Source organism: Garra rufa, chromosome 24, assembly GCF_049309525.1.
Source record: "Garra rufa chromosome 24, GarRuf1.0, whole genome shotgun sequence".
Lineage (NCBI taxonomy): Eukaryota > Metazoa > Chordata > Actinopteri > Cypriniformes > Cyprinidae > Garra > Garra rufa.
Window position 1 is genome coordinate 2,938,913 of NC_133384.1, and position 25,734 is coordinate 2,964,646.

General features: G+C 36.0%; 1 protein-coding gene across 1 annotated transcript in view; it reads right to left on the reverse strand.

Annotated features, from left to right (window-relative positions):
- LOC141300003 (A-type potassium channel modulatory protein DPP6-like) overlaps positions 1–25,734 on the reverse strand; it is a 69,727-nt gene that overhangs the window by 43,022 nt on the left and 971 nt on the right. The window contains exons 3-6 of the mRNA XM_073830304.1: positions 24,690–24,694; positions 24,565–24,617; positions 23,855–23,936; positions 11,071–11,191 (exon numbers count right to left, since the gene is read on the reverse strand). Coding sequence (XP_073686405.1) covers positions 11,071–11,191; positions 23,855–23,936; positions 24,565–24,617; positions 24,690–24,694 — 261 coding nt within the window. The remainder of the gene's footprint in view (positions 1–11,070; positions 11,192–23,854; positions 23,937–24,564; positions 24,618–24,689; positions 24,695–25,734) is intronic.

The window sequence follows — 25,734 nt, forward strand, 5'->3', positions numbered from 1 at the left end:
GATATTTTTACAATTTCTGAAATTCTGACTTTTATGCTCAAAACTGATATATATATATATATATTATATATATATATATATATATATATATATATATATATATATATATATATATATATATATATATATATATATTTTACTTTATATCACACTATTCTGGCTTTTTTGATCTTACGCTATGTCATTAATCTGGATACATCTGAAAATGGTGTTTTCATTTTAAAAGAGGGGGGCGGGGGTCCAATGCTGTTTCATGCATGTTAAGTTATTTACACTGTTAATTCTCATGGATTCTGGCCAAAGGTTTCTTACAAGTTTCAGAAAGTTTTTTTTTTCGATCCTGGCTCTTCATGACATCCTGAAGGGTGGAACTCCTTGTATGGGCATTTCTCCCGAAAGAGCGCGCCCACGCACACATCGACCAAAACGAGAGGAAGAGCAAGAGTGCACCCATCAATGTGCATTATTCGGCTGCACTGCTGCATGGAACTCACTCAGGAAGAATGTCTTTAAGGAAGTGTGGTTTTGGTAGTAAGGCAAAGATAACCTTGCTCAGCTTCCTGAAGAACCCAGTGCTACGTGAACAGTGGATGATGCGGTTTCTTTTTTGGGGCAAAAACTGAGTTTTGCATATGTGTTTGCTGACGAATGTTTTATAAACAAGGCCCAGTTTGATGCTGGATTTGCACATCGTTTGATACTGAAAGACGGAGCGGTCCCAGCTATAAAAGATACCAGGTCATGATTCAGAACTGCAGATGGTACGTGAAACAGCATCAAATGTCTGTGTTTTGTTGGCAATCAGCGCGCAAGTTCTCATCAATCTTTAGCTCCGTCCACGGCGTGCCTCCAGGAGCTCGGCTGTTTTCGGAGAGAATCGTAAAGCTGTATCTTTCTTTTGTAAATATGATAAAACTAAAGACTTGATATGAAGGATGTAGTACTACTCTATAGGTACTCAAGATTAACATAAGTTTTCAAAAGTGCGCTACGTCATTATTCTGGATACATCTGAAAATAGTGTTTTCATTTTAAAACACTCTCCCTCCACTCTAGCGTTTTTCAAAAGTTTCTCATACACAATGAAACAACGAAAAGCGTTAAATTTGCTTTACTGCACATTCGTAAAGCCTTATAAATGCAAGATGGTACAGACGGAACAGACATTATACATTTTCATGCAATTCTTCTGGCAGGATTATTTTCATTAGGAAAATACCTCAACATTCACTGACGTGTCCTGGTTGCACTGACTCACTGTTATATGTTTCTTTTAAAATGCAACTGCCCTCATGTTTTGCCATAAACAGCAATCGCAAGTAAATTTTCTGTCATCTTTGTGGGACTTTGATGTGAAGAGTATACAAAGCAACCTATTTGTAGCTACAGTGTGAAAGTGAATAGCACAAAACGGTATAAACACAGATAACTAAACATGCATCCATTTTCAAAAGCCTCCATTTTCAAAAGAGTCCACACTACAAACTTATCCACTTTGAAGAGCATTTTCAGAAAGCTCAGTTTTCCTTGACAAAAACGGCATCTCAGTGTGGAAGGAAAGCCAAACCAGAGAGTATTAGTGACAAGGCCTTAGGAGTTAACTTCTAGTAATTCTGACTATTTTACTAAAACTTGCAAGTTTACATCTTGCAATTTGGATTTTCTTAGAATTGTGAGTTAAGAACAGTTCAGACTTTATTTCTCACAATTATTAAAGTTTATATCTTGTAATTTTGAGTTAACATTTTGCAATTCTGACTACTTTTTTTAAATTTCAAGTTTAAATCTCATAATTCCAGCTTTCTTTCTCAGATTTCCAGGTTTATAAAATACAGTTTTTACTTTATTTACTTAATTACCAAACTGCTGAGTTAATTGTAATCTTATATTTCAAAATTGTGAGATATAAAAATACGAAATAAAAGAAAGAAGAAATAAACTATAAAGTCATAATTGTGTTATAAAAAATTTACTAATATCAGAATTTCAAGATGTTAAAGGTATGGTTCACCCAAAAAACGAAAATTTTATGTTTATTTGCTCATCCCCAGGGCGTCCAAGATGTAGGTGACTTTGTTTTTTCAGTAAAACACAAACAAAGATTTTTCAACTCAAACCGTTGCAGTCTGTCAGTCATATAATCGCAGTCAATGGGAACCAAATCTTTGACAGTAAAAAAAGCATACACAGACAAAACCAAATTAAAGCGCCGGCTGTTGTAAATGCACTCAATACAGTTGAATGTTGTGGTGGATCAGAGGTAAATAATAATACAAATACTGTTCAGTTTCTTGCACAGACCGATCGTTTTGTTTTAACATCTCAATGCATCATCACAAGCCGCAGGGTTTAATTTGGTTTTGTCTGTGTATGTTTTTTTTACTGTCAGAGATTTGGTGCCCACTGACTGCCATTATATGACTGACAGACTGCAACGGTTTGAGTTAAAAATCTTTGTCTAGAACATTTGTGTTCTACTGAAGAAACAAAGTCACTTACATCTTGGATTTTTTTAGTTTAGGGGCGGAAACAGGCTTCTATACATTTGAGTAAGAATTTGTTGTGTGGTGAATTTTATACTGCTTGCCTGTTGTTGCCACACACACACACACACACACACACACACACACACACACACACACACACACACACACACACACACACACACACACACACACACACACACACACACACACACAGAGGCAGATGAAAAGCCCAATGCCTGATGTGACAGGACCCAGACAATCCCATAAAGGTGACCCACAGGACGCACTGCACCCAATGTAGCCCTGGACACACACTTTAGTTGTACGATCTCACATTTGGTTGCCTAAATACACTCAGACAATCAACAAATAGAGTACATATGTGTTACAACATGTCCTCTTTAGAGTCTGCTGATTTCTGCTTTACATTGATCATACTGCACCAGTAAGAGATCAATCAAACAAGTCCACTGTTCACGTTCTGCACGTCAGCACACGTCTCTCTACTGTATGTCTGTAAGCAGTACATTTCTAAGATTCTCATTTAAATTCAAAAGAGCCCTAACAAACATGACTTTAGCGTTGTTCATCACCTTCATTGGATTCATCAGGGTAATAACAGGCTTCTAACAAACCATTAGCAACTTAATTAGCTGGAGTTCATTGAGAAGATAATTCAATGAGGGTGAAGGCCTGTGGAGGTCTGATCAGCTTCACTAGCGCACGCGAACACAAGCACTCAACTAAAGCCATTTGTCATTACAAACACTACTGCATGTTAGGGAAGCAGTTTTGGTTTGGATTTGTATTTCTTCAATTTAATTTTAGTTTAAGTTATTTTGCTAGTATTAAATAATATTGTTATGTATTAGTTGTAATTTTTCTTTACATTTAGCTTTGAATAAATAAATAAATTTTTATTTTAGTTTGGGTAATTTGCTATTTCAACGTATTTTATTTTACATAGCTGTCAAGGCAACATTTATAATTTCACTGAATCTTATTTTAAGTAATAATGTAATATTACATTTTTTATATATATTTTAATATTTAATCAAAAATGTTAGTTTTTTTTTCTTTCTTTTTTTTTAGAAAAATTGATTTGAGGCTTGTTGCACATTAAGGATGCAGTAACAGTCATCTAAACATGTTTTGTTTAGTAATCCTGACTGAATTCAAATGAATTTTTTATGCACTGTGAGCTTTAGCTTCTGTTCCTTGTATTAATGAATGACCATTTCAGTCTAAATGTGGCGCTCCTCCTCATGAAGATTTCATAAAGACCATTCTATAATGTATGGCCGTTATCAAAGGAAATAATCAATGTCGTTATTATTTTTTTCCACAGCTCCAGCTGTGTCACACTTCAGAAACGCTGCCAGTGTGAAAACTCAAAGCACTCCTGCTGTTGCAGTCACGCAGGAGAAATTACACAGGCAATGTGAACCAGACGACTAGTCGACCGCCCTGACCATCCCTACAGCACCAAACTCATGAGAGCACACGGTTCAATTTTAGCTCAAGAACAGCATTAATTAACACTCCTTTTGGGAGGTGTGCGGAATATGAGTAGAGTATATCTCCCAGCTGCAAATTGGAGGGTGTTGAAAAAGGGCTAGTCATTTTTTTTGTGGACTGCTAAAACATGTGATTATGCTGTCATGTGATACAGAAGTGTGTAAAGCACATAGGCCTCATTAGCAGCTAATCTAAAGGATTGTTTTACACTCTGCAACACACTTAGACAGTGCTTTTCTCTAAGAGGTCTGTTTGCAGCAGTGAGAGAAGTGACTAAATCAAAGTTGCAGTGCTACTACGTTTGCTACATTTTCCAATAACAAGCCATTTTTATATATACAGTTGAAGTCAAAAGTTTACATACACCTTGAAGAATCTGCAAATTGTTAATTATTTTATCAAAATAGAGGGATCATACCAAATGCATGTTATTTTTTGTTCAGTACTGACGTGAATAAGATATTTCAATAAAATATGTTTACATAATAGTCCACAAGAGAAAATAATAGTTGAATTTATAAAAATGACCCAGTTCAAAAGTTTACATACACTTCTTAATACTGTGTTTTTAGAAAAGTGCTTCAGGTCCCAGATTCTTTGGTTTTTCCGCATTTTTGTGTTTTTGAACCCTTTCCAACAATGACTGTATGATTTTTAGATCCATCTTTTTTCAATGAAGACAACCGAGGGACTCTAATGCAACTAATGCAGAAGGTGCAAACGCTCACTGATGCTTCAGAAGGAAAAACATTGCATTAAGAGCTGGGGGTGTAAACTTTCGAATGGAATAAGGATGTGTATATTTTCCTTATTTTGCTTAACTGTCATATTTTCTTTTTCATTTAGCACTGCCTATCAGAAGCTACAGATGATACATGCTCCCCAGAAGACAAAATAAGTTACATTTACCCTGATCTTCAATAGCCATTGTTGGAAAGGGTTCACAAAATACACAAAAATGCTGAAAAATCAAAGAATCTGAAGGACCTGAAGGATTTTTCTAAAGAACAGGGGGCAGTTTAACCATTTAGGACAAACAAATTTTTTATAAATAAATATATTACATATAAATAAATAAAAACAAACAAACAATCAAAAAGCTGTGGATCATTCAGGTAACAACATAATTATTTTATATACAACTATTATTTTCTCATGTGGACTCTATGAAAACGTCTTTTATGTGAAATATCTTATTCAGGTCAGTACTAAATACAAAAATAACATGCATTTTAATTAATTAATTAATTATTATTATTATTTTAAGAAGCATGTTATATTCATTAAATCTGCATTTATTTGATCAAAAACTAACATTGTTTGTTCAAAACAGAAATCATTTTAATATACTTGTTTAATATATTTGATATTAAATATTATATAATTCTATATTTTATATAATTCTACAATATAAATATTATATGATTTAAATATAATTAATTGCTCCTTAATAAACATTTCTTATCATTAATGTTAAAAACTGTTGTGCTGTAATACTACTGACGAGGAATATGAGGATCGTCAATATCTCCTGTAGGACAAAAAGAACACTGAAAGAAAAAAACATGACATTCATGGAAACAGAAAATAGTTTCCTTTCTCTTTGTAACCAATGTAGGTCAGTTCAGTCACTCAATTCAGCAGGGGGCAGTAGAGAGCCTTAGTAAGAGATTGCAGTCTAAAAGCTGTAATGATACTTCAGGTTATGACTGCACACAAACCGCACACACGCTTTAATTAGATTAATGATATCTAGTTATCAGAAAAACAAGAAGCTGTCCGCATATCATGTGTGTTCTCAAAACCAGCCTCTGAGATTACTGAATAACGGGATGCAAGTCAGATGACAAAAGAGAGATGATATTAGTGAATTAAACTTTAATAAAAAATCACTTAATTTCAGCTATATGCATAACTATTCCAACCAAAACATAAGGTCATATGTAGACAGCCATCGGCAACAAACTGAGTACAGAGAACATCGCTGTGGCCAGAAAGTTTGGCTTTCTTTACATACATGTTCACTGGCGCAGATGAGCATCATTTTCAGTTAATTCTCTATGGGAGCTGAATGGCAGGCTTGTACAAGGGATTTTGGGATTGACAGTAGGTGCAAAGCAAGTGGTGAGAGTGTTGAAACATTGGAAACTGCAGAATTGAATGCATACGAAAGGCTAAAAATGCTGGGCGGCAGCATACCGCTGTGAGGTGTAGGGAGGTCTGTCATAAACGTTTCAAAATCTGTCTGGAGCGTTCTGCCAGATTTAGTGCTTAAAGGAAGAGTTCACCCAAAAATTAAAATTTGCTGAAGATGTACTCACCCCCAGGCTATGCCAGATGTAGATGAGTTTGTTTCTTCATCAGAACAGATTTGGAGAAATTTAACATTACATCACTTGCTCACCAATGGACCCTCTGCAGTGAATGGGTGCCATCAGAATGAGAGTTCAAATAGCTGATAAAGCATCACAACAATCCACAAGTAATCCACACAACCCCAGTCTATCAATATCATCTTGTGAAGTGAAAAGATAAGTGTTTGTATGAAACAAATACATTATTAAGATGTTTTTAACTTAACATGTTGTTACCGCTGGCTACACTATAATTCCTCTATCTGTTTCTTTCTCCAGTGAAAAAGTTGTTCTGCCTGAATCAGGAGAGAAATATGGACAGATCAAGCACCGTTTACAAGTGAAAACAGTCCAAAACTAATATGTTGGTGGATTTTAATGTGAGAGGACAACAGGAGGTGGACTTCTTCACTGGAGAAAGCATTATTATACATTATAGGCAGAAACAATGGTTTATATAACATAAAACTCTTTAATGATACATTAAACGTTTCTTAGAAACACACAGCTTTTTCGCTTCACAAGACATTAATTAATAGACTGAAGTCATGTGGATTACTTGCAGATTATTGTGATGTTTTTATCAGCAGTTTGGACTCTCATTCTGTCGGCACCCATTCACTGCAGATGATCCATTTTTTTAGCAAGTGATATAATGCTAAATTTCTTCAAATCTGTTCTGATGAAGAAACTGTTCTGATGTTAATTATTTTGCCAAAATAAGAGAGATCATAGAAAATTCATGTTATTTTTAATTTAGTACTGACCTGAATAAAATATTTCACATAAAATATGTTTACATATAGTCCACAAGAGAAAAAAAAAATGTTGAATTTATAAAAATTACCCTGTTCAAAAGTTTACATAGAGTATGATTCTAAATACTGTGTTTTTTGTTTGTTTGTTTAGTGATAGTTGTTCATGAATTCCTCGTTTGTCCTGAACAGTTAAGCTGCCTGCTGTTCTTCAGAAAAATCCTTCAGGTCTCATATATTCTTTGGTTTTCCAGCATTTTTGTGTAGTTGAACCCTTTCCAACAATGTCTGTAAGATTTTGAGATCCATCTTTTCACACTGGGGACAACTGAGGGACTCATATGCAACTATTACAGAAGGTTTAAATGCTCACTGATGCTTCAGAAGGAAACACAATGCATTAAGAACCAGGGGGTGAAAACCTTTTGAATTTAAAGATTAGAGTAAAAGTAACTTATTTTGTATTCTGGGAAACATGTAAGTATCTTCTGTCGCTTCTGAACGACAGTACTAAAAAAAAAAAAAAAAAAAATATATATATATATATATTTAGACAAAATAAGGAAAATGTACACATCTTAATGCATTATTTTTCTTCCGAAGCACCAGTGAGTGTTTGAACCTTCTGTAATAGTTGCATGTGAGTCCCTCAGTCGTCCTCAGTGTATATAGATGGATCTCAAAATACAAAAATACAGTCATTGATGGAAAGGGTTCAAATACACAAAAATGCTGAAAAAACACAGCTATTGACCATTCAGGTAGCAACACAAGAATCAAGTGTATGTAAACTTTTGAATGGGGTCATTTTTGTAAATTCAACTATTATTTTCTAATGTGGACTATGTAAACATATTTTATGTGAAATATCTTATTCGGGTCTGTACTAAATAAAAAATAACATGCATGTTGTATGATCCTTCTAAGTTTGGTAAAATAATTAACATTTTGCAGATTCTGCAATGTGTATCTAAACATCTGACCTCAACTGTAAATCATCCAAACACTTATGTTTTGTCATAATCAAATGGTTTTTAGCAACCATGCCATGTACTGTATTAGCTGTAAAAAGTAAGAAATCCAACCTTTCAAACTTTACAATTGCTTTAAAAATACCAGAGCAAATCATATTATTTTGCATTTAATTTACTAATCTCTTAATTTTAAAATGCATTTACATATAAAGCTCCACCAGCCTCATCACTGGATTCTTGAAAACTAGCCTTAACAGAGTGTCTCAGACAAATAAAATAATTAAATAGGCTCCAAAAAAAAGTTTTTTTTTTTTTTGCTATGAAGTCTGCACTGCTGCAGGTTGGGCAAAAAGGACAGCAACAATTGTGAGCACCTTTCTGAATCATAAAAGAGCAAACGGTATGTCCTACAATCTTGCAAACACACAGAAACAAACACAGCAAGGCTGCAAAAAGTGCGCCTTACTGTGAGCTTCTTGCAGGGTTCATTTCATGATCTTCATTAGAGCAGACGTGGTCTGCCACAGCAAGAACTACATGCGGTTCACTGATTATCCAGGGGTAATTAAAACTCAGCATTGATTATGCAGACTGATTGAGGTAATTAATATCCTCTCGGCAAAGTGATGAACTACTCTAAGAAAGCATACGCACAACAATGCAACGATCTACATTCTTGATCTCCAAATTACAGAGAGGAGAATGTGGGGTGAAGTTGATTAGAACACTTTCCTCATAATAACTTTCAGCCACTTTCAAATCACATTAAGTAAATGAACACTGTGGATCGTTCGACTTTAATGCAACTCCATACAGCTGGAGGAAGTAAACTGCTCTTGTAATGATGGATATTGGTTGTTTTAGCCTTTTTTGGTTGGCATGGGTAATCTGAATTAACATACATTAACCTTTTCCTAAGCACATTAGGGAACTTCATATCCAGAAGGGTCCAGCAGGCATAAACTCCATCGTCAATGAATGCATGGCCACCTGTTCTCCTCGAAACACAGAACAGACTCTGGATTTGTATTCAAGCCTCAGACAGCACAAAGCTTGACGATTCATTAATCATTCAGAGGATCTGCGGGTGAACTCGACGGCTGTGAGCCATTCACATGAACAATGACTGACCTTTAAACCCATGGACAGAAAGTCAAGGACAGTTCAGAAAGGCTTCCATGGGGCACATGTAAACTTTAACCAACAGATTGGATCATAATGTGAGCAGCATGGACTGGGAAAAGAATTCTGGGATGTTGAAGTCCTGGGTTGTATTACAGAAATATTCTAACTTCTGTCCTATCTTTTTAATAACCATGGTAATTTTACTGATTCAAATCTTTAGTCCAGAATGAAGATAGAAACTTTCTGTATTACAGCCCCGGAAGTGTAGAGTGCTTTTTTATTTTTTCTTCATTTGGCAGGACATTGTTCTGTCTCACTCTGAGATTTCTGCGATACTGCTCTATTACATTATGCATTAAAGGGATAGTTCACCCAAATACGTTGAACACAAATTACGACTTTTTGAGGCCCATTCAAGGCCCAGAAAGGTAGTAAGGATGTTGTTAAAGTAGTCCATGTAACATCGGTGATTCAACCTTAATGTTAAGAAGCTATGAGAAGCTATAATAATAAAAGTTGATTGGTGGAACTATTGGTTATTGGCAAAAATCAATGCTGAAAGTTTTTCCGGGTTGCGTCCGTTGCTAAACAGAGAACTATATATGGAGTATATATATGTGTGTGTGTGTGTGTGTGTGTGTGTGTGTGCAAACTTTTGGTCTGTACTGTATATTTTTCTGTTTATTAAAGTTTTTACTCTACATTTGTGCAGTTTTTAGTGGGTTAGTGATATTTTTTAAATATATATAAATTAATAAATAAATATTTTTTAAATGGGTTTTTATACAAAAACTGCTTTTTTATGTAAAATTCACTTTATAAAAGACCCACATTTTTAACTTTAATTCATGGGGATAACATGGATAATTTCACATGGCTTAGTGTAAGATTTTTGCCCATCTTTTGGAAAATCCAGTTTTAAAAGTAAAAAAAAAACTTTTACCAGTAGGTGGCTGCAGAGCTCCACTATTTGCTATTTGCTATTTGACCACCTGAAAGATATTTTTTCACAAGTCTTTTCAGTTGAATTCATATCTACAGTACAGACCAAAAGTTTGGACACACCTGAATGAGAAGGTGTGTCCAAACTTTTGGTCTGTACTGTATGTATAAATGTAAATATGTTCAAAATGTCAAAGAATGATATCAGCATGATGGAGTCCACACTCAGTTTAGAGTTTCCAAGCAAATGATATAGAATTCAAATACAGGTCTGTGATTATTGGCTGGATTTACAAAAGCTTCATAATCACTAAGCAGGAATTATCCCAATTGATATGTACATACAAAGAATGCAAATACTGTGTATGACTAATAGAAAGATAAATCATACATAATGAAAACTGAAGCAGAGAGACTGAGATCAGGAGCATTAGAAATAGGTCAGGATGAGTCTCTGCTCTCTTTAATACATTCATCCCCTTCAATAAATAATAAGTGTCAATTTCAAGACCTTCGGCGCCTCATAAACTCATGGCAAGGGTCAGTCTCCGCAATATGAGTCCAGATTAAAGTTTAAATGGGAAACTCACAGCGATACTAGGTGAAAATCCACAACCACTGAGTCTTGTCAAAGGCAGTGATGCATTCTGGGAGATGCTGGGATATTGATTTTTTCTTTCTTTGATTCTTTGACAATGCACAGAATCTATCCCCACCAAATCTGCCTCTTTGACAATACCTATCACCATCACCTCTTGTACATAAGATGCAACTTGTTCCATGAAGATAACAGTACATACTCTTTAAACATGCATACTTAGTTCTCAGGTCTCAATAATAAAGATTTTTCTGAACCTCATGTAGCTTTGCAAGGCATAAAAACAAATATCCATGTTTTTATACAAATCTTTCATACCTTCATAGAGCCAGTCGCTCAGGCCGTTGAATATCACACCCTCCTTCCCAGTGGAAACAAGACGGATGGATCTGTTCTCCACGGTGGCACGATAGTAGATGTTATTCTCAAATATAAAAATCTAGAGAAATGGACAAAAATACAAAACACACTGCAATTAACATTTGATGGATAGGCCAGGAGGGCTTTTCTGGTCATGACATTTACAGTGTGCATGGAGAATTTTAAAGGGGTCATATTATACAGTTTTTATTATTACATTTTTTCACCCTGAGATCCATTTATAACATTAGTGAGTTGTTTCAGTTTTCACCCTCTCTCTGACCCTTAATCCATCATCAACTTTAAACTGATACCTCTGTCCAAAATGTCAAAAGTCAATAATCCATAACAATGCTTCACATCCAGTGAAAAAGTCAACCACCTGTTGTCCTCTCACATCAAAATCCACTAATTTATTGGTTAAGAAATGTTTTAGACTGTTTTCGCTTATAAACAGTATTAGATCGTGGCATATTTCTCTCCTGAATCAGTTGTGCCAACTTTTTCACCTGCAAAAGCAATACTATAGATATTGGGCTTGTCTGAAGTTTAAAAACACCTTAATGATGAGTTTGTTATTACAAACATGTAGCTTTTGCATAGAAGACATTAACTGATATACTTTAGTTATATGGATTACTTGTGGATAGAGATGTTTTGATACCCTTTTTCCCTTCCCGATACGATTGCGATACCTGGGCTTAGGGTATCGGCCGATACTGTGTACTAAACCGATACCTGGGTGTGTATCTGTATATATAGAAGCTGTAGATCAGGGCTGCTCAACCCTGCTCCTGGAGATCTACCTACCTGCAGATTTTTGTTCCAGCGCTGCCCCAATACAGCTGTCTGTAATTATCAAGTGCTACTTAAGAGGTTAATTAGCTGGTTCAGGTGTGATTCTTCAGGGTTGGAGCTGAACTTTGTAGGATAGTAGATCTCCAGGAACAGGGTTGGGCACCCCTGCTGTAGATACTACTATATGAATTGAATTTGAAAGATTCTTACTAGATCTTGCAGAAACCTTATTATTTGTGCGGTGAATTTAAACACTTCTCACTGATTCTCGCAGCATTAACAGTATCGCAAAATCAACTTTGGCTCCCAAATAAAGTGTGCTTTAGTTTCACTTTCGCTTACCGTTTGATGTTTTTCATATGCAACAGAAATGGCAGCGCTTATGAGTTGAACAACACGGTGGTCGCGCGAGAAAAAAAATATTCGCAGTCTGGAGCCCTGTAATATTACCACAAGTGTAAACAAAACCGCACGTCTGCACCATTCATTGAAATTTGAATAGTTGTTTTGTGACTTAATATTTAGAAATATTAGTCCATATCATGATGGACTAATTGACTAATTGATGTAAGTGTAATTACCTACTTTTAATTCATCCAAACTTTGACAAATTCCGTGACATTAAACCGTAAATTCTGTATTTATGACTGGATTCTGCATTTCCGTCCGCGTTTTCTGCATCTTGGAAATCATAGGGCTCTACATATGAGACTTGTTGCCATTTTACTGGCCGCCCAGATAGCACATTTACGCCTGCAAGATGTCTGTTAAAGATCTCATGATCTGGAAAGCATCTGCTTTGAACAAAAGTCTGGCGGATGTCTGTAAGATGTCAGTTTTACATACATTCTAAATCAAAAACATCTTAAAGACATCTAATAGACGTCTATTTGACATCCGATAGGATACGTCAAATAGACGTATTGCAGATGAGCAAACTACGTCTTGCAGATGTAAATGTATACGTCAAATATATGTGTCCTAGATGTAAACTGTCTTCCAAAAGTTTGGAAACGCCCTAGAAAAGCGGGGTTTTGGAAAATATTGGCATGAATCCTTTTTAATTTGTGATAATTTTGCCAAATAGCGCAGACATACTGCTAGCATGTTTTTATTTCTTTGAATTCTGATTCACAGCGTTAAGCAAAGCTAACGGGCATAACTAGGTCTTGTTTAAGAAAATGGTATCGGATCGGTATGTGGGTTCAAGTACTCAATACCGATCACGATGCCAGATTTTGTTGACATATCGGTGGCATTGTAAAATGTAAAGTTCGCAGCATAGAATCTTTAAAATATGTCTTTTGAAAATCCAGTGTTTAGTTGATCCTAATAGGCGCTCATCGTCAAGTTGTAAAGACGACAGCATTCTTCTTTCGCGAGGAGGCTTGGCGCCATGGCATTTTTGTTTCCAGGTGGAACGTCTAAGTGTGCCTTATGCATCAGACCTTTAGACAATGTTCCGTGGGCATGACATCTGAGGCTGAGACTAGACAGCACCCATTCACTGTGAAGGATCCATTTGTGAGCACATGATCTAAATTTCTCAAAATCTGTTCTGATGAAGAAACACACTCTACATCTTGGATAGCCCATAGTTTTTAGTACATTTTCAATTTTGGTTGATACTTCTGAGGTCAGACTGAAAAAAATCAGGCTACTTATTTTAAAATCAATGATCTAAAGGCAGCAGCTGCAACAGAAACAGCACAAAATTTGGTGAATATTTAGACTTTTAAATGTGAGTTCTTCTGCTTTTTAAGATTAGTCATATTTATCTTGCTGTCACCTTGACTTGGCAAGTCAAGTTTCAGATTTATGTCCATGAGAAAGTTTTTAAATCATTTTTGCATTTTACTCTCAATGATATTTATTTATTTTGGACTTGGAAGGCTGTCAGTTCGTTAAGTTATTGTCTGTATTTTTTAGTACATCAAGGACAGTTGATGACTGAGAGAGCTCATGCAGATTCAAAAGACATTTTTTTTTCATTTACCTCAGGCCTTTACACAAACCATCATTTTTTTTTTTTTTTTTTTTTTTCAAAAGTGAGTGTCAGTATCCAATCCAACATCATCTCTCAAACATTCAGAAGAAACACCTAGTGGCTTCATTATTAAAACGACTTCCATAGCACTATTTTTAAAATAACCTCTGCACTCAAAAATGAAAAGGAACACTCTCTATGCTTAAAGTGCCCCTATTATGCCTTTTCAAATATGATATTTCATGTAGTGTGTCATGTAGCTGTATGTGAACATAAACTATCTGCAAAGTTGTGACGCCGACAGTGCACTATAAATGAAGTTTTTGTCTAACAAAAAAAAGAGTCGGCTCACATTCGCCTAAACGAGTCGTCAGCAATTCAAATCTTTTTTCTGTAACGGCCACACGTCACGAGCTACACATTTGCGTAATGTCCGCCCACGTTCAATTTCGCGAACAACTTGCCCGCCCACAAACAGTAGGCCTACCATTTTCACGTGGATTACATCATGTCAAGAAGGCATCCTGCGCTGTGAGAGTTAATTTGTTTTATATGCCCTTCCGAAAGATGAAACTATCAAGAATGAGTGGTTAACATTAATTTTTTCAACAACACCTCAGCAGTCCAATTCCAATCTTGTGTTGTGTTCGCGTCATTTTACTGATGACTGCTTTTCCAATCTTGGGGAGTAACGTTACAACGCAAGATTCACCAAACGCTTGGTTTTAAAAAATGGATCAGTGCCCAGTTTATTTGGACCGGCTTGCTCCTCTGAACTTCTACCTGTAAGTATGATTAATAATTGTATTTTCTAGCGATCGTTCAAAATACGTCTTTGTGTACGTTATGGTGTGTAACAACCCCGCACATGTCTTGGTAACCGGCTAACTTGCGTTTCTGTAGTTCTGTTGTTCAGCTGTGAGTGCAATGTAGTCTAAAAATTGTGATTGATGCAGCTTGACTGTCTGTCTGCCTTATTAGTTTAAGTAATGATAATGATAAACGATGGCTTAACGCAGTGTTATGGATTGTACAGTGTTGAAGTTCACAACGTAGAGATGTGTCCCGGTTCGCTTACAAAAGCAAATTGCAAGCACAGTTAACATATGACACCCACTGAGAAACGTCCTGCTCCGGTCGTGCTTGCAAAACAGTTTCTTGTCGATGTGACACTTCAACAGTTTCATCGTCAGACTCCGGCTCGAATTGATAGGGTAAAATCGAGGCTATCTTATCTATGCATTAACAGGTCTCCGCAGCTGTCATTCAGTTATGCCAATGGGCGTTTCGTTTTGCGCTGAAGCGGTAGACCAATCCAAAAGGACTGCACCATCTGACCAATCACAGCAGTGAGGGCTCACTGAAAGGAGGGGTTTAGAGAGACTGATTCTTCGAACTGCTTCACACGAGTCGTTTACGAATCAATTAGAAACGGGGTAAAAATAAATCTAATTTTGGAGAAAACTAAAGTGTTTTTTGAACTTGTATACATGTAAACCTGTTTTAAGAGACTATTACAACAATATTAACTACCTTTAAAATGGCATAATAGGGGCACTTTAAGATCACAGAAAAAAAGTCCTGGGGGAAGACGACAGGACATTTCAACTTAAAAAAAAAAAAAAAAAAAAAACTTCCAGAAGAGAATGCTGCTTCATTAGACCAAAACCAAGAGACTTTAAACTAATTTAAAAATGTTTGCCAGCAGCTATGATTGTGATTTATTCAGCTTAAAGTTTCATAATTCAATATACTGTATGTTAACCAAATTAAGCCAAACTAAAATTGCTGAAAAGTCGCAATATAAATAATGATCCGAGTGAAAGCTCATTTTACTTTTTTAAACTTTATTTATTTATTTACTTACTTGCTTGGTTACCTATTTATGAATGCATGCGCTTTAGTCACAGCAGTTTTTTCTATTGGTAAAATAGGATTGTTGTTATTCATGAATTTTCTAATTTACTGTTTTACAAGAAAGGCAGAAAAATAGTAAAGCACTTTATTATTTTTTTTATTCAGATGCCCAGTCAAGTCTAATAAATTTGTTAAGCACAGTATAAGAGAGAAAAAAAAACACAAATATTATAGAGAAAACAAAACAAAACAAAAAAATGAATCTGTCAAAAACTTTGGAATTTATAGGCAAATAACAAACTGAAACAACTAAAAAGTCTTTATTCACACATAATAACCAACCATTTTAATATTTTACACAGCCTCCTTTGGCCTTGATAACAGCTTGCATTCTTGCTGGCATTATTTTTTGTACTTTTTCACAGTATCTGTTGTTGTTTATTTTAACTGGGCATCTAAATAAAACAATTAATAAAGTGCTGTGGCACAAACCTTACATTGGGTCGTGGTGGTCTAATAATTTGTTGAGCACTATATGTACTGTATGTTTGTACCTAAGCAACTTTTTTGTTGTACATCTTCCTAAATAGAATTAATTTTCTCTAAAGGGGTCAGGTATATTTGTCTTCCAGACATACTTTGCAATTTCAATCTGTCTGAATCAAACGCGTGAGTGTTTTGCTTGCACAACCTCTGTAAAAATTAAAGCGCAAATTGCCCAATGGTTTTTGGCTGACCCAGCAGTCCTCTGAGAAATCTATTTTCTCGGATAGTGATTGCAGTATTGTATTTTTTTCCCCCATTGCTTCTCATTTACTTTTGACCTTCGTTGAATACTGTAATTAAAGCTAATTTTCTTGTTGTGCTTCCTGCTTCCAACTTCATTACACATTTAGATCTTTTAGTCAGTGTTAAGTGTAAAAAAACAATTCATGATTCCAGTACTACTGTTAATTTATTCTCCTAAAGTTATAAATATATACACTACTGGTTTTAAAGTTTGGAATAATTAAGATTTAATGCTTTTGAAAGAAGTCTTTTATTTATTATTTATTGGGATAATGTAAGTACACAAATCAGCAAAATATAAAACACTGTTCTAGTGGTTTTTGGATATTTTAATAAAAAAAAAAATGTGCATGTTGTGGCTTTAATCCTTCCTTATTCCTAAACATAACAACTACCTTATACTAACTATTAATAAGCAGCAAATTATGCTTTATTATTATTATTATAATTATTATTTACTGAGGCAAAAAGTAGTTAATATTTAGTTAATAGTCAGAATTGGTCTCCAAACTAAAGTATAACTATAATTTATTCCTGTGATGTAAAGCTTAATTTTTTGCATCATTACTCCAGCCTTCAGTGTCTAATAATCTTTCACAAATTATTTTAATACACTTTTGCTTAGATGTCTAAAACAGACACATATATATGAATATAAAATATGATTTAAATTTGGTGTTCTTTTTTTTTTTTTTTTTTTTTTTTTTTACTTTTTATTAATCAAAGGATTCTGAAAATAAATGTATCACACAAATATGAATTTACAATATTAGTGGTGAGCAAATGTTCCTTTACCACCTTTTGACTCGTAGTATCATATACCTGCAACTGTTTGAAAGAAATTGAACTTTCATTTTAAGGTTAACTATCCCTTTAATTATTTTGTTTATTTCCAGTGGTTTTAATTACACTCTTAAAAATAAAGGTTCTTCACAGCGATGCCATAGAAGGACCATTTTTGGTTCCAAAAAGAACCATTCAGTCAAAGCTTCTTTATAGAACCATCTCTTTCTTACCTTTTTATAATCTGAAGAACCGTCTTTCACCACAAAGAACCTTTTGTGAAACAGAAAGCTTCTCAGATGTTAAAGGTTCTTTATGGAACCATTTAGACAAAAAAGGTTCTTCCATGGCATCGTGAAGCACCTTTATTTTCACATTTTGGGGTTGAAACTGCTAATACACTACAAAAAAAGTATTACTAAGATTTGAGAGGCTGTTCCAATACTTATAACCCCAATAAAATGATTTTATTTAAAGTTCATGAAGTAATCTCACTTCCATTACCAATAATCATTAACATGCAGACCTTTTAATGCCTTCAAGATAGAGATTTATGATTTACCGAGAAGATGGCTGGAGTGGCCAGAAAATCTGGCCTCTGGACCAGCCAGTCAATGCTTCTGAATATATTCCACTGCCATCAGCTTGCAAACCCACCGTCGGGCTGTCTCTGTCTATCTCTTATAAAATTTTAAATGTTATGAATCCATTTTTTTGTTTGTGAAAATATATACTGTTGCAAGCTGACCCCATCAAATCAAGGGAAATACAGAGCTCTTGTGGTCCGGTTTCATCATGACCATCTTGATGCTGTTTCTATGTGATTATTTACTTGGAGCTCATGTACTGCACTGAATGTGAGGTGTGTCGATAACATATCAGAAAGACTATTGACAGTGGACTGGCTCAGGAGAAGCATTGATTTGTAATCTCTCTTAAACACACTACAGCCACTTCACAGTGCACTGGATGACACACACTGATTTATTCAGACATGGCTGAGGAACAGTAAACAAAGCAAACTTTGTATCTGCATAAGGGAATAAAATTTAAAGCATTTTAAGAATTCTTAAAAAAATATACACCTCTCACATTTCAGTATATTTTCTCAAGGGACAATACTATAGAAATGAAATTTGGATATATTTTAGAGTAGTCAATGTGCATCTTGTATAGCAGTGTATATTTACTGTCCTCTAAAAATTACTCAACATACAGCCATTATTGTCAAAATAGCTGGCAACAAAGTGAGTACACCCTAAGTGATAACAGCAGTAAAAAGTTGTGTATCTTCTATTAGAGCAGTTAAAATGAGATGCTTTAACTACAATTCTCTCATACTGACCACTGGATGTTCAACCATCATCTCTGAGGATTTGAGAATTAGAATTGTTGCTCTCCACAAAGATGGCCAAGGCTATTAGAGGTTCAGTAACACCCTGAAACCGAGTTTCACTACAGTGGTCAGGGTCATACAGAGGTTTTCCAAGATGGGTTCCATTTGGAACAGGCGTTACAAGGGTCGATCAACAAAGTTGAGCACTCATTCTGTGCGTCAGGTGCAGAACCTGGCTTCAAAAACAGATGCATGAGTGCTGCCAGCATTGCTTTCAGCTTGTCACCTCAGACCATACGCTGCACACTGCAACAAGTTGGTTTGCATATACGTCATCCCAGAAGGAAGCCTCATCTGAAGCTGGCTCACAAGAAAGCCCACAAACAGTTTGCTGAAGACAACCTGTCCAAGACCATAAATTCCTGGAATGTCCTGTGGTCTAATAAGACTAAGAGAAACTTGTTTGGCTCAGATGGTGTCCAGCATGTGTGGCAATGCCCTGGTGAGGAGTACCAAGAAAATTCTTGCCTACACTCAAGCATGGTGGTGGCAGCATCATGGTCTGGGGTTGCATAAGTGCTGCTGGGGAGCTGCAGTTCATTGAGGGAAACATGGATTCCGTTATGTACTGTACATTCTGAAGCAGAACATGATGCCTTTCCTCCAGAAACTAGGCAGAATGGCGGTTTTCAACATGATAACGACCCCAAACACACCACCAAGATGCCAACTGCCTTGCTGAAGGTGATGGGGTGGCCAAGTATGTCTCCAGACCTGAATCCTATTAAGCACCTGTGGGGCACCCTCAAGCATAAGGTGGAGAAGCACCATGTGTCTAACATCCAGCAGCTCTGTGAGGAGTGGAAGAGGATTCCAGCAACAACCTGTGCAGCTCTGGTCAATTCCATGCCCAGGATGATTAAGGCAGTGCCAGATAACAATGGTGCTAATACAAAATATTGACACTTTGGGCAAGTTCACTTAGGGTGTACTCACTTTTGTTGCCAGCTATTTTGACAAGAATGGCTGTATGTTGGGTAATTTGTAGGGGGCAGTAGGCTACTCATTGTACTCACAAAGAAGATTGCTTCAAATTGCTTCAAGATTCCTTCATTTAAGGATTGAATCTATTCTGTTTCTTTTGAAAAATAAATTTGACACAATTTTGACGTTTTAATGTTTTAAGGTGAGATGAAAAACATGATCTATCTAATAGCATTTTCAATTATGCCAATGGTACTCCTGCAGCTGGCACAGGACCAAGACACACGGCTAAATTTTAATGGCTGTCAATAAAAAAAGATGCTTCTTCAGGGCCAGATGGTGTAGTTGCAACATACGGAGAAGGTCAAGTTACACAACCACAGTTCATTCATACGGCTGAAAATGAATGAATGTAATGACAGCTAGAAATACACAATAGTTTTAATGTTGTTTTTAAAAGTGGAGCTGTATGGAAGTGTAAAAGTCTCAAGGTAAGCTTAAAAATAATACAGGAATGCGGTGTGAGTATTATAAAAGCGAGCAATCTTCATAAACATCTGCAATTCAAATAGATTTCTGTTTCCCCCATGAAATTTTTATCTGTCAAATGGAGAGAAATGGCTTTCAGACATTGAAAACATTGACTATGAAAAACTAAAACAAACACAACTGAAGAAATCCTGAAATATTCTTCTGCCAGGCCAATAAAATAGTGAAGCCCATGAATATATGATGAGCTGAATTATTCTGAATTGACTTCAGTTCAAGGTTTATGAACTGACAGCTCATCTGTACTAGAAAAAAGTCGATATTCTTGTATCTGAGGTGAGAGTTTTATACTAAGTATAATGATATTCACGTCGAGATGCGAATACCACGTTTACGACACAAGACAGGATGTGTCCTGAATGACAGGATGTCCTAATTATTTATTATAACACACTCTCTCTCTCTCTAAGATGAGTCTCTAAAATGAATCGAGCTGGTGAACTCTCCCACATGTGAAATCATAAATTCAGTCAAGAGTTTTTTATTATATCCAGGAAGAGAGGGAGAGAGGATGAGAAGGTAGAGTCATGTGATTCACTTCTACGATTGGGTTTTTTGCATCTTTTCAGTGATCTAAAGTGGTTAAAGTGGCTGCAGACTGGGGTTGTCGCAATACCAAAATTCAATAGTTGATACTAATATCAGAGCAATTTCATGGTACTCAGCATCAATTTCAATACCACAACGATATTCTAAGCATCTAAAGTTGGGCCATAAACTGTGAAACCTGTGATGATTGCTTCCATTTGGTCAGAAAAGTGTCATTATTCATGATCTTTACTTATTTTGCAGATTGTAGAATTAGGAGATTCAATTACATGAATTTGTTTAAATGCATCAAATGAAAACTTGGATTCATTGATTAATTTGTGGCTCATTGAAAATGTCTTTTTAATTTGTTATACAATGTTTTAGTATACACTACTGTTCAAACGTTTGGGGTCAGTAAAGTTTTTATTAAATAATCTATTCAGCAAGGATGCATCAATTTTATAAAAAGTGACAGTAAAGACAATCAGCATATTAAAAATTATTTATGAATGCTCATGAGACACTGGTGATTGGATGCTGAAAAACAGGAATAAATTATATAATGTATTTTAAAATGTATTAAAATGGATACCAGTTATTTTAAATTGTAATAGTATTTCACAATTGGTGTTTTTGCTGTGTTATTGATAATAGATTTCTTTACTGGTCCCAAACTTTTGAGTAGCACTGTATATGATGGTAAATATTGCTGTGCATTATTGTGTGTTGTTAAAATGATGCACGCAAATAAAATGACTAGATATTGCTTTTCTTTGATTTTTTGTGAGAAACCTGGTGGAAAATAATCACTGATCATTTTTAACTCAACGCTTTAAAGTGCTTTAGCTCTTTAAAAAAAAAAAAATATTAATAACTTGGCAGTAACTGTTTGATTGAAATGATGGTTTCTCTAATTACTCTAAAAAAATCCAGAATCCAGCAAAAAAATGTTTTGCTATATTTCTCAGCCTTTAAAATGTAATTAAAACAATGACCTGAAGCCTTCAAGTATTTCTTGATAAAGTAAACAAGTAATTATTCAAATAAACAGTCAAACATGAAATACATGCAGAGCAGTGAGTGAATTTCTCTTTTTGATCAATATTGTTTGATTAATATCCTCACTATAATAGCAGGTCTATCAGGCTGCATTTATACAGTACACTAATCTGATATTTTGACACAAATCTGATTTGTTTTCATACCGCATGTTTACACACACTGAAGACAAACCAAGTGTGTTTACAGCAATACCTTGCCAAGACGAGAAATTAGCTAAGAAATGCATCTGACAGTTGACAAGTGCGGGTGAATACCGTGAGGCGTAACCACTCTTTAAAGAGCACACATGCAAATACACATGTGAACAGTCACCTGCAGCTTCCTGTCAGTCACGCATCAAATTGAGTCGGCACTTGTACTATTTATGTTTTTTTTTTACTTACTCCGTACTTTTGGCATCCCTACTGCTCAGTGGTGTAGTCAAAGCCATACGCACTTATATGCCGTACACTTACTTTTTGCCCAGGGCTGTTTGTGTATTACCACTGCATAAGATAAATATTTGCGTATAGCCTAGGTGTACCGACTTGTTTTGTTGCTTCACAAGTCCGTAATCTACTGTCATGTAAGCTTCCCCTTTAACTGAGCACCATTCTGTTGGTGAAAATTGTGATTCTTTGTTGAAATTGGAGCATTAACCCTTCTATTTTTCAACCCTTTTCTGCCAATCATCAACTAAGCATGTGTGTCCACTGTAGTGAGAAAAATGTTTCACTCAGTGCTGCTGGGTGTTCAGTGTTTTTAGTTGTATTGAGCGCAGTTCTATAAATGCAGTGGACATGTATTTTCTTAAAAATACAGTTCCTTGCAGAACTATTCATACCCCTTTATTTTATTCACGTTTTGGTATGTTATAGCCTTATGTTAAGCTGCTCTAAATTACTTTTTACCCCCCCTCCCCCCCAGATCAATCTGCACTCCATACACCATAATGTAACAAATTTATTTGAAATTAAAAAAAAAAAAAAAACTGAAATGATTCCACTGCATAAAGGACGGTAAAAATTTAGCTCAGGAGCATTCATATCACTTGTAGATGTTACTAAACTTTGAATGGAGTTAACCTGTGGCAAATTCAATTGTATGGGTATAATGTAAAGGAACAGACTTCTCAATAAAAGGTCTAACATCTGAAAATGCATATTAGAGCAAAAACCTGTCCCTGAGGTCAACAGAACTGTCTGCAGAGCTCAGAGACAGAATTGTATCAAGGCACAGATCTGGGGAAGAATAAAAAAAAAATCTGCTGCATTGAAGGTTCACAGAAGCATGTAGCCTCCATTATCCATAATGGAAGAACTAGGACTCTTCCTAGAGCTGGCCTCCTGGCCAAACTGAGCGATTGATGGATACGGGCCTTGCTTAGACTGCTGACCAAGAAGCTGATGGTCTCTCTAGTTGAGCTCCAGGATCATATATGCAGATGGAAAAAACTTAGAGAAAGACAAACATCACTGCAACACTCCACCGATCTGGGCTTTATGGTGATGTGTCCAAACTCAAACCTCTCCTCATGAAAACCCACTTGGAATTTGCAACAAAGCATCTAAAGAACTCCCAGATTGTGAGAAACAAGATTCTCTGCTCTTATGAACCTCAATTCCAAGCATCATGTATGACGGAAATTAGGCACTGTTCATCGCCTGCGAGGTACCATCCGTAAAGTAAAGTGTGCTGGTAGCAGCCTCATGCTGTGGGCCTGTTTTTCAGTGTCAGGGACTGAGGGACAGAGCTTTTCAGAGTAGAAGAAAAGCTCAACACAGCAAAATATAGAGACAGCCTTGATGAAAACCTAGTTCAGAGCATTCAAAACCTCAGACTGGGCAGAAGGTTTCCCTTTCAATAGGACAATGACCCTGTAAGCACACAGCAAGAGTGGTTTATAGACAACTCTGGGAATGTCCTTGAGTGGCCCAGCCACAGCCTGGGCTTGAGCTGACAGAGCATGAGAGGTGAAGAGGTGAGGAGAAGAATGGCAGATAATAGCCAAATGCAGATGTGCAAAACTTGTCGCATCATACCCAAAAAGTTTTTTTTGTTTACAGTGTGGGAAATGTTGTCTTTACCAGCTGCTGGCCTCTGGGTCCCCATCCTGCATACTGCAGATGAGCATTTCTCACTTCTGGAGGGTTCAGGATCCATGTTTCCCTGTAAAAGAGAAGCAAAGCCATTACTAATCAGCTAGTTGGATATTGGATGACAAGTGTACTAGTTTACCACCCTGACCTAGACAGACAGACAGGCAATCAGTCAAACATTCATGTCTTCAGAGGGCTAACAGTGCACACTTCCTCTATGTGGTGCAGTGGAGCGTGTGCCAACAGATATTGATTCCATCACGGTGTACTACACAGCCCAACACAACAGAGCGGCGAATAAAGCACCGTGAGGGAATTCCTGCGGCAGGAAATCTAACAGTGATAGTATATCCCAGTGTGCTGTTAAATCCGGCCAGGCAGCAGCCCAGCGCTGTGTCAGCATCTGTTCCGTCTGACAGAGCTCATAAATATAGATACTTCATTCTGCCGCCGTTTACAAAGGCTCTATGTGCTGCATGCCCAAAAATTACAGGTGACACGCGCTGTACGTCTCTGTGCTAATCACGGGACAGACAGGCTGGGAATTCGTAGGATAGCAGTATGGAAAGATTCATTTCTTGAATGGCTTTGACGTGTGACGTGAGCAGCAAATCGCTGCATCGATGTTTTCCTCGGCTGTATAATGACAAATGGACTTTGTAAACTAATGCGACTGTTATATGAGCTCAGCGACTTACGGAGTTTCCAGACTGCAAATGATGTAGTCCGCAGTGAAGGAGTGCTCGTAAACCTGAGAGTTTCAACAACACAAAGACAAACAGAGACAGAGAGAGAAATTAAATTGTGAAAGAACAGCAGTTACTGCCCCTACAAACACAGAAAAAGCTATTAGCAGGAATGTTTGAGAGGCTATGCATTACAGTGATTTTATCACAGTTAAAGGCTGATTTTAGCCACAGTGTAAAGAGGATAGATTTTTACCATGGTAAAATCACAGTAACGCACTTCCTCAAATGGCTATTTGTATTTGTAAAACAAAAGGAAAATGCAAAAAACACAAATGGTTAATAATACTATTAGCAGAATTTCAGTACAATTGACCATATGCACGAATTACTTCCTTGTTTAGTCAAGTCAGCTAAGTCATTTCCGGTCAACTGTACTGTGCCGTAATATGAGCATACTTTGTTCGTTTTCTCTACATAATCCATTCACAATCAAAGAAAAGTGTTGTTTGTCTAAGAGGACCAAACGTCCATGTATACCGTTTCAAGAATGACAAATGCCAGTTTAAAAAAAATTGTGAGTAAATCGGCTAAATATGCACGAGTCATTGCTGTCATTGACAGTAATAACCGATCCTTTTAATGTTGCAATAATTTTTCTGAGTTTCTGATAAGAACGAGGCAGTAGATGAGTCTCAAGAGTGTCCATCTAACATATAGCTCATATAAAATGAGCTTCAGCGGAAGTTTACGAGCTGGCTTATCTTTATGAGGAAGTTCTAAAGAACGCTCCGTGCATTAGGTCAATTACAGTTTTCCTGTGTGAAACTCAGTGAAACAAATCAAAATAAATTTTACTTCAGAAATTTAAATATATATTTTTAAATAATAGAGAAGTCATTAGGTCTGAACTGCATTTATTTCTTAAATGTGGATCTATTAATCAATTTAAAAATACAGCAAAAATGTAATTTAGACGTGTCCTCTATCCTGTATCCTTTTTTTTCCCCCTTTTTGGATTTCTGATTTTAAATTACAACTGGCGGCTATTAAATTTATGCATTTATATATACATATATATATATATATATATATATATATATATATATATATACACACACAACTGGATTAGGACGCTAGAGGAGAAATGCAGAGAAAAAATTATAACTGTCCTAATAATAA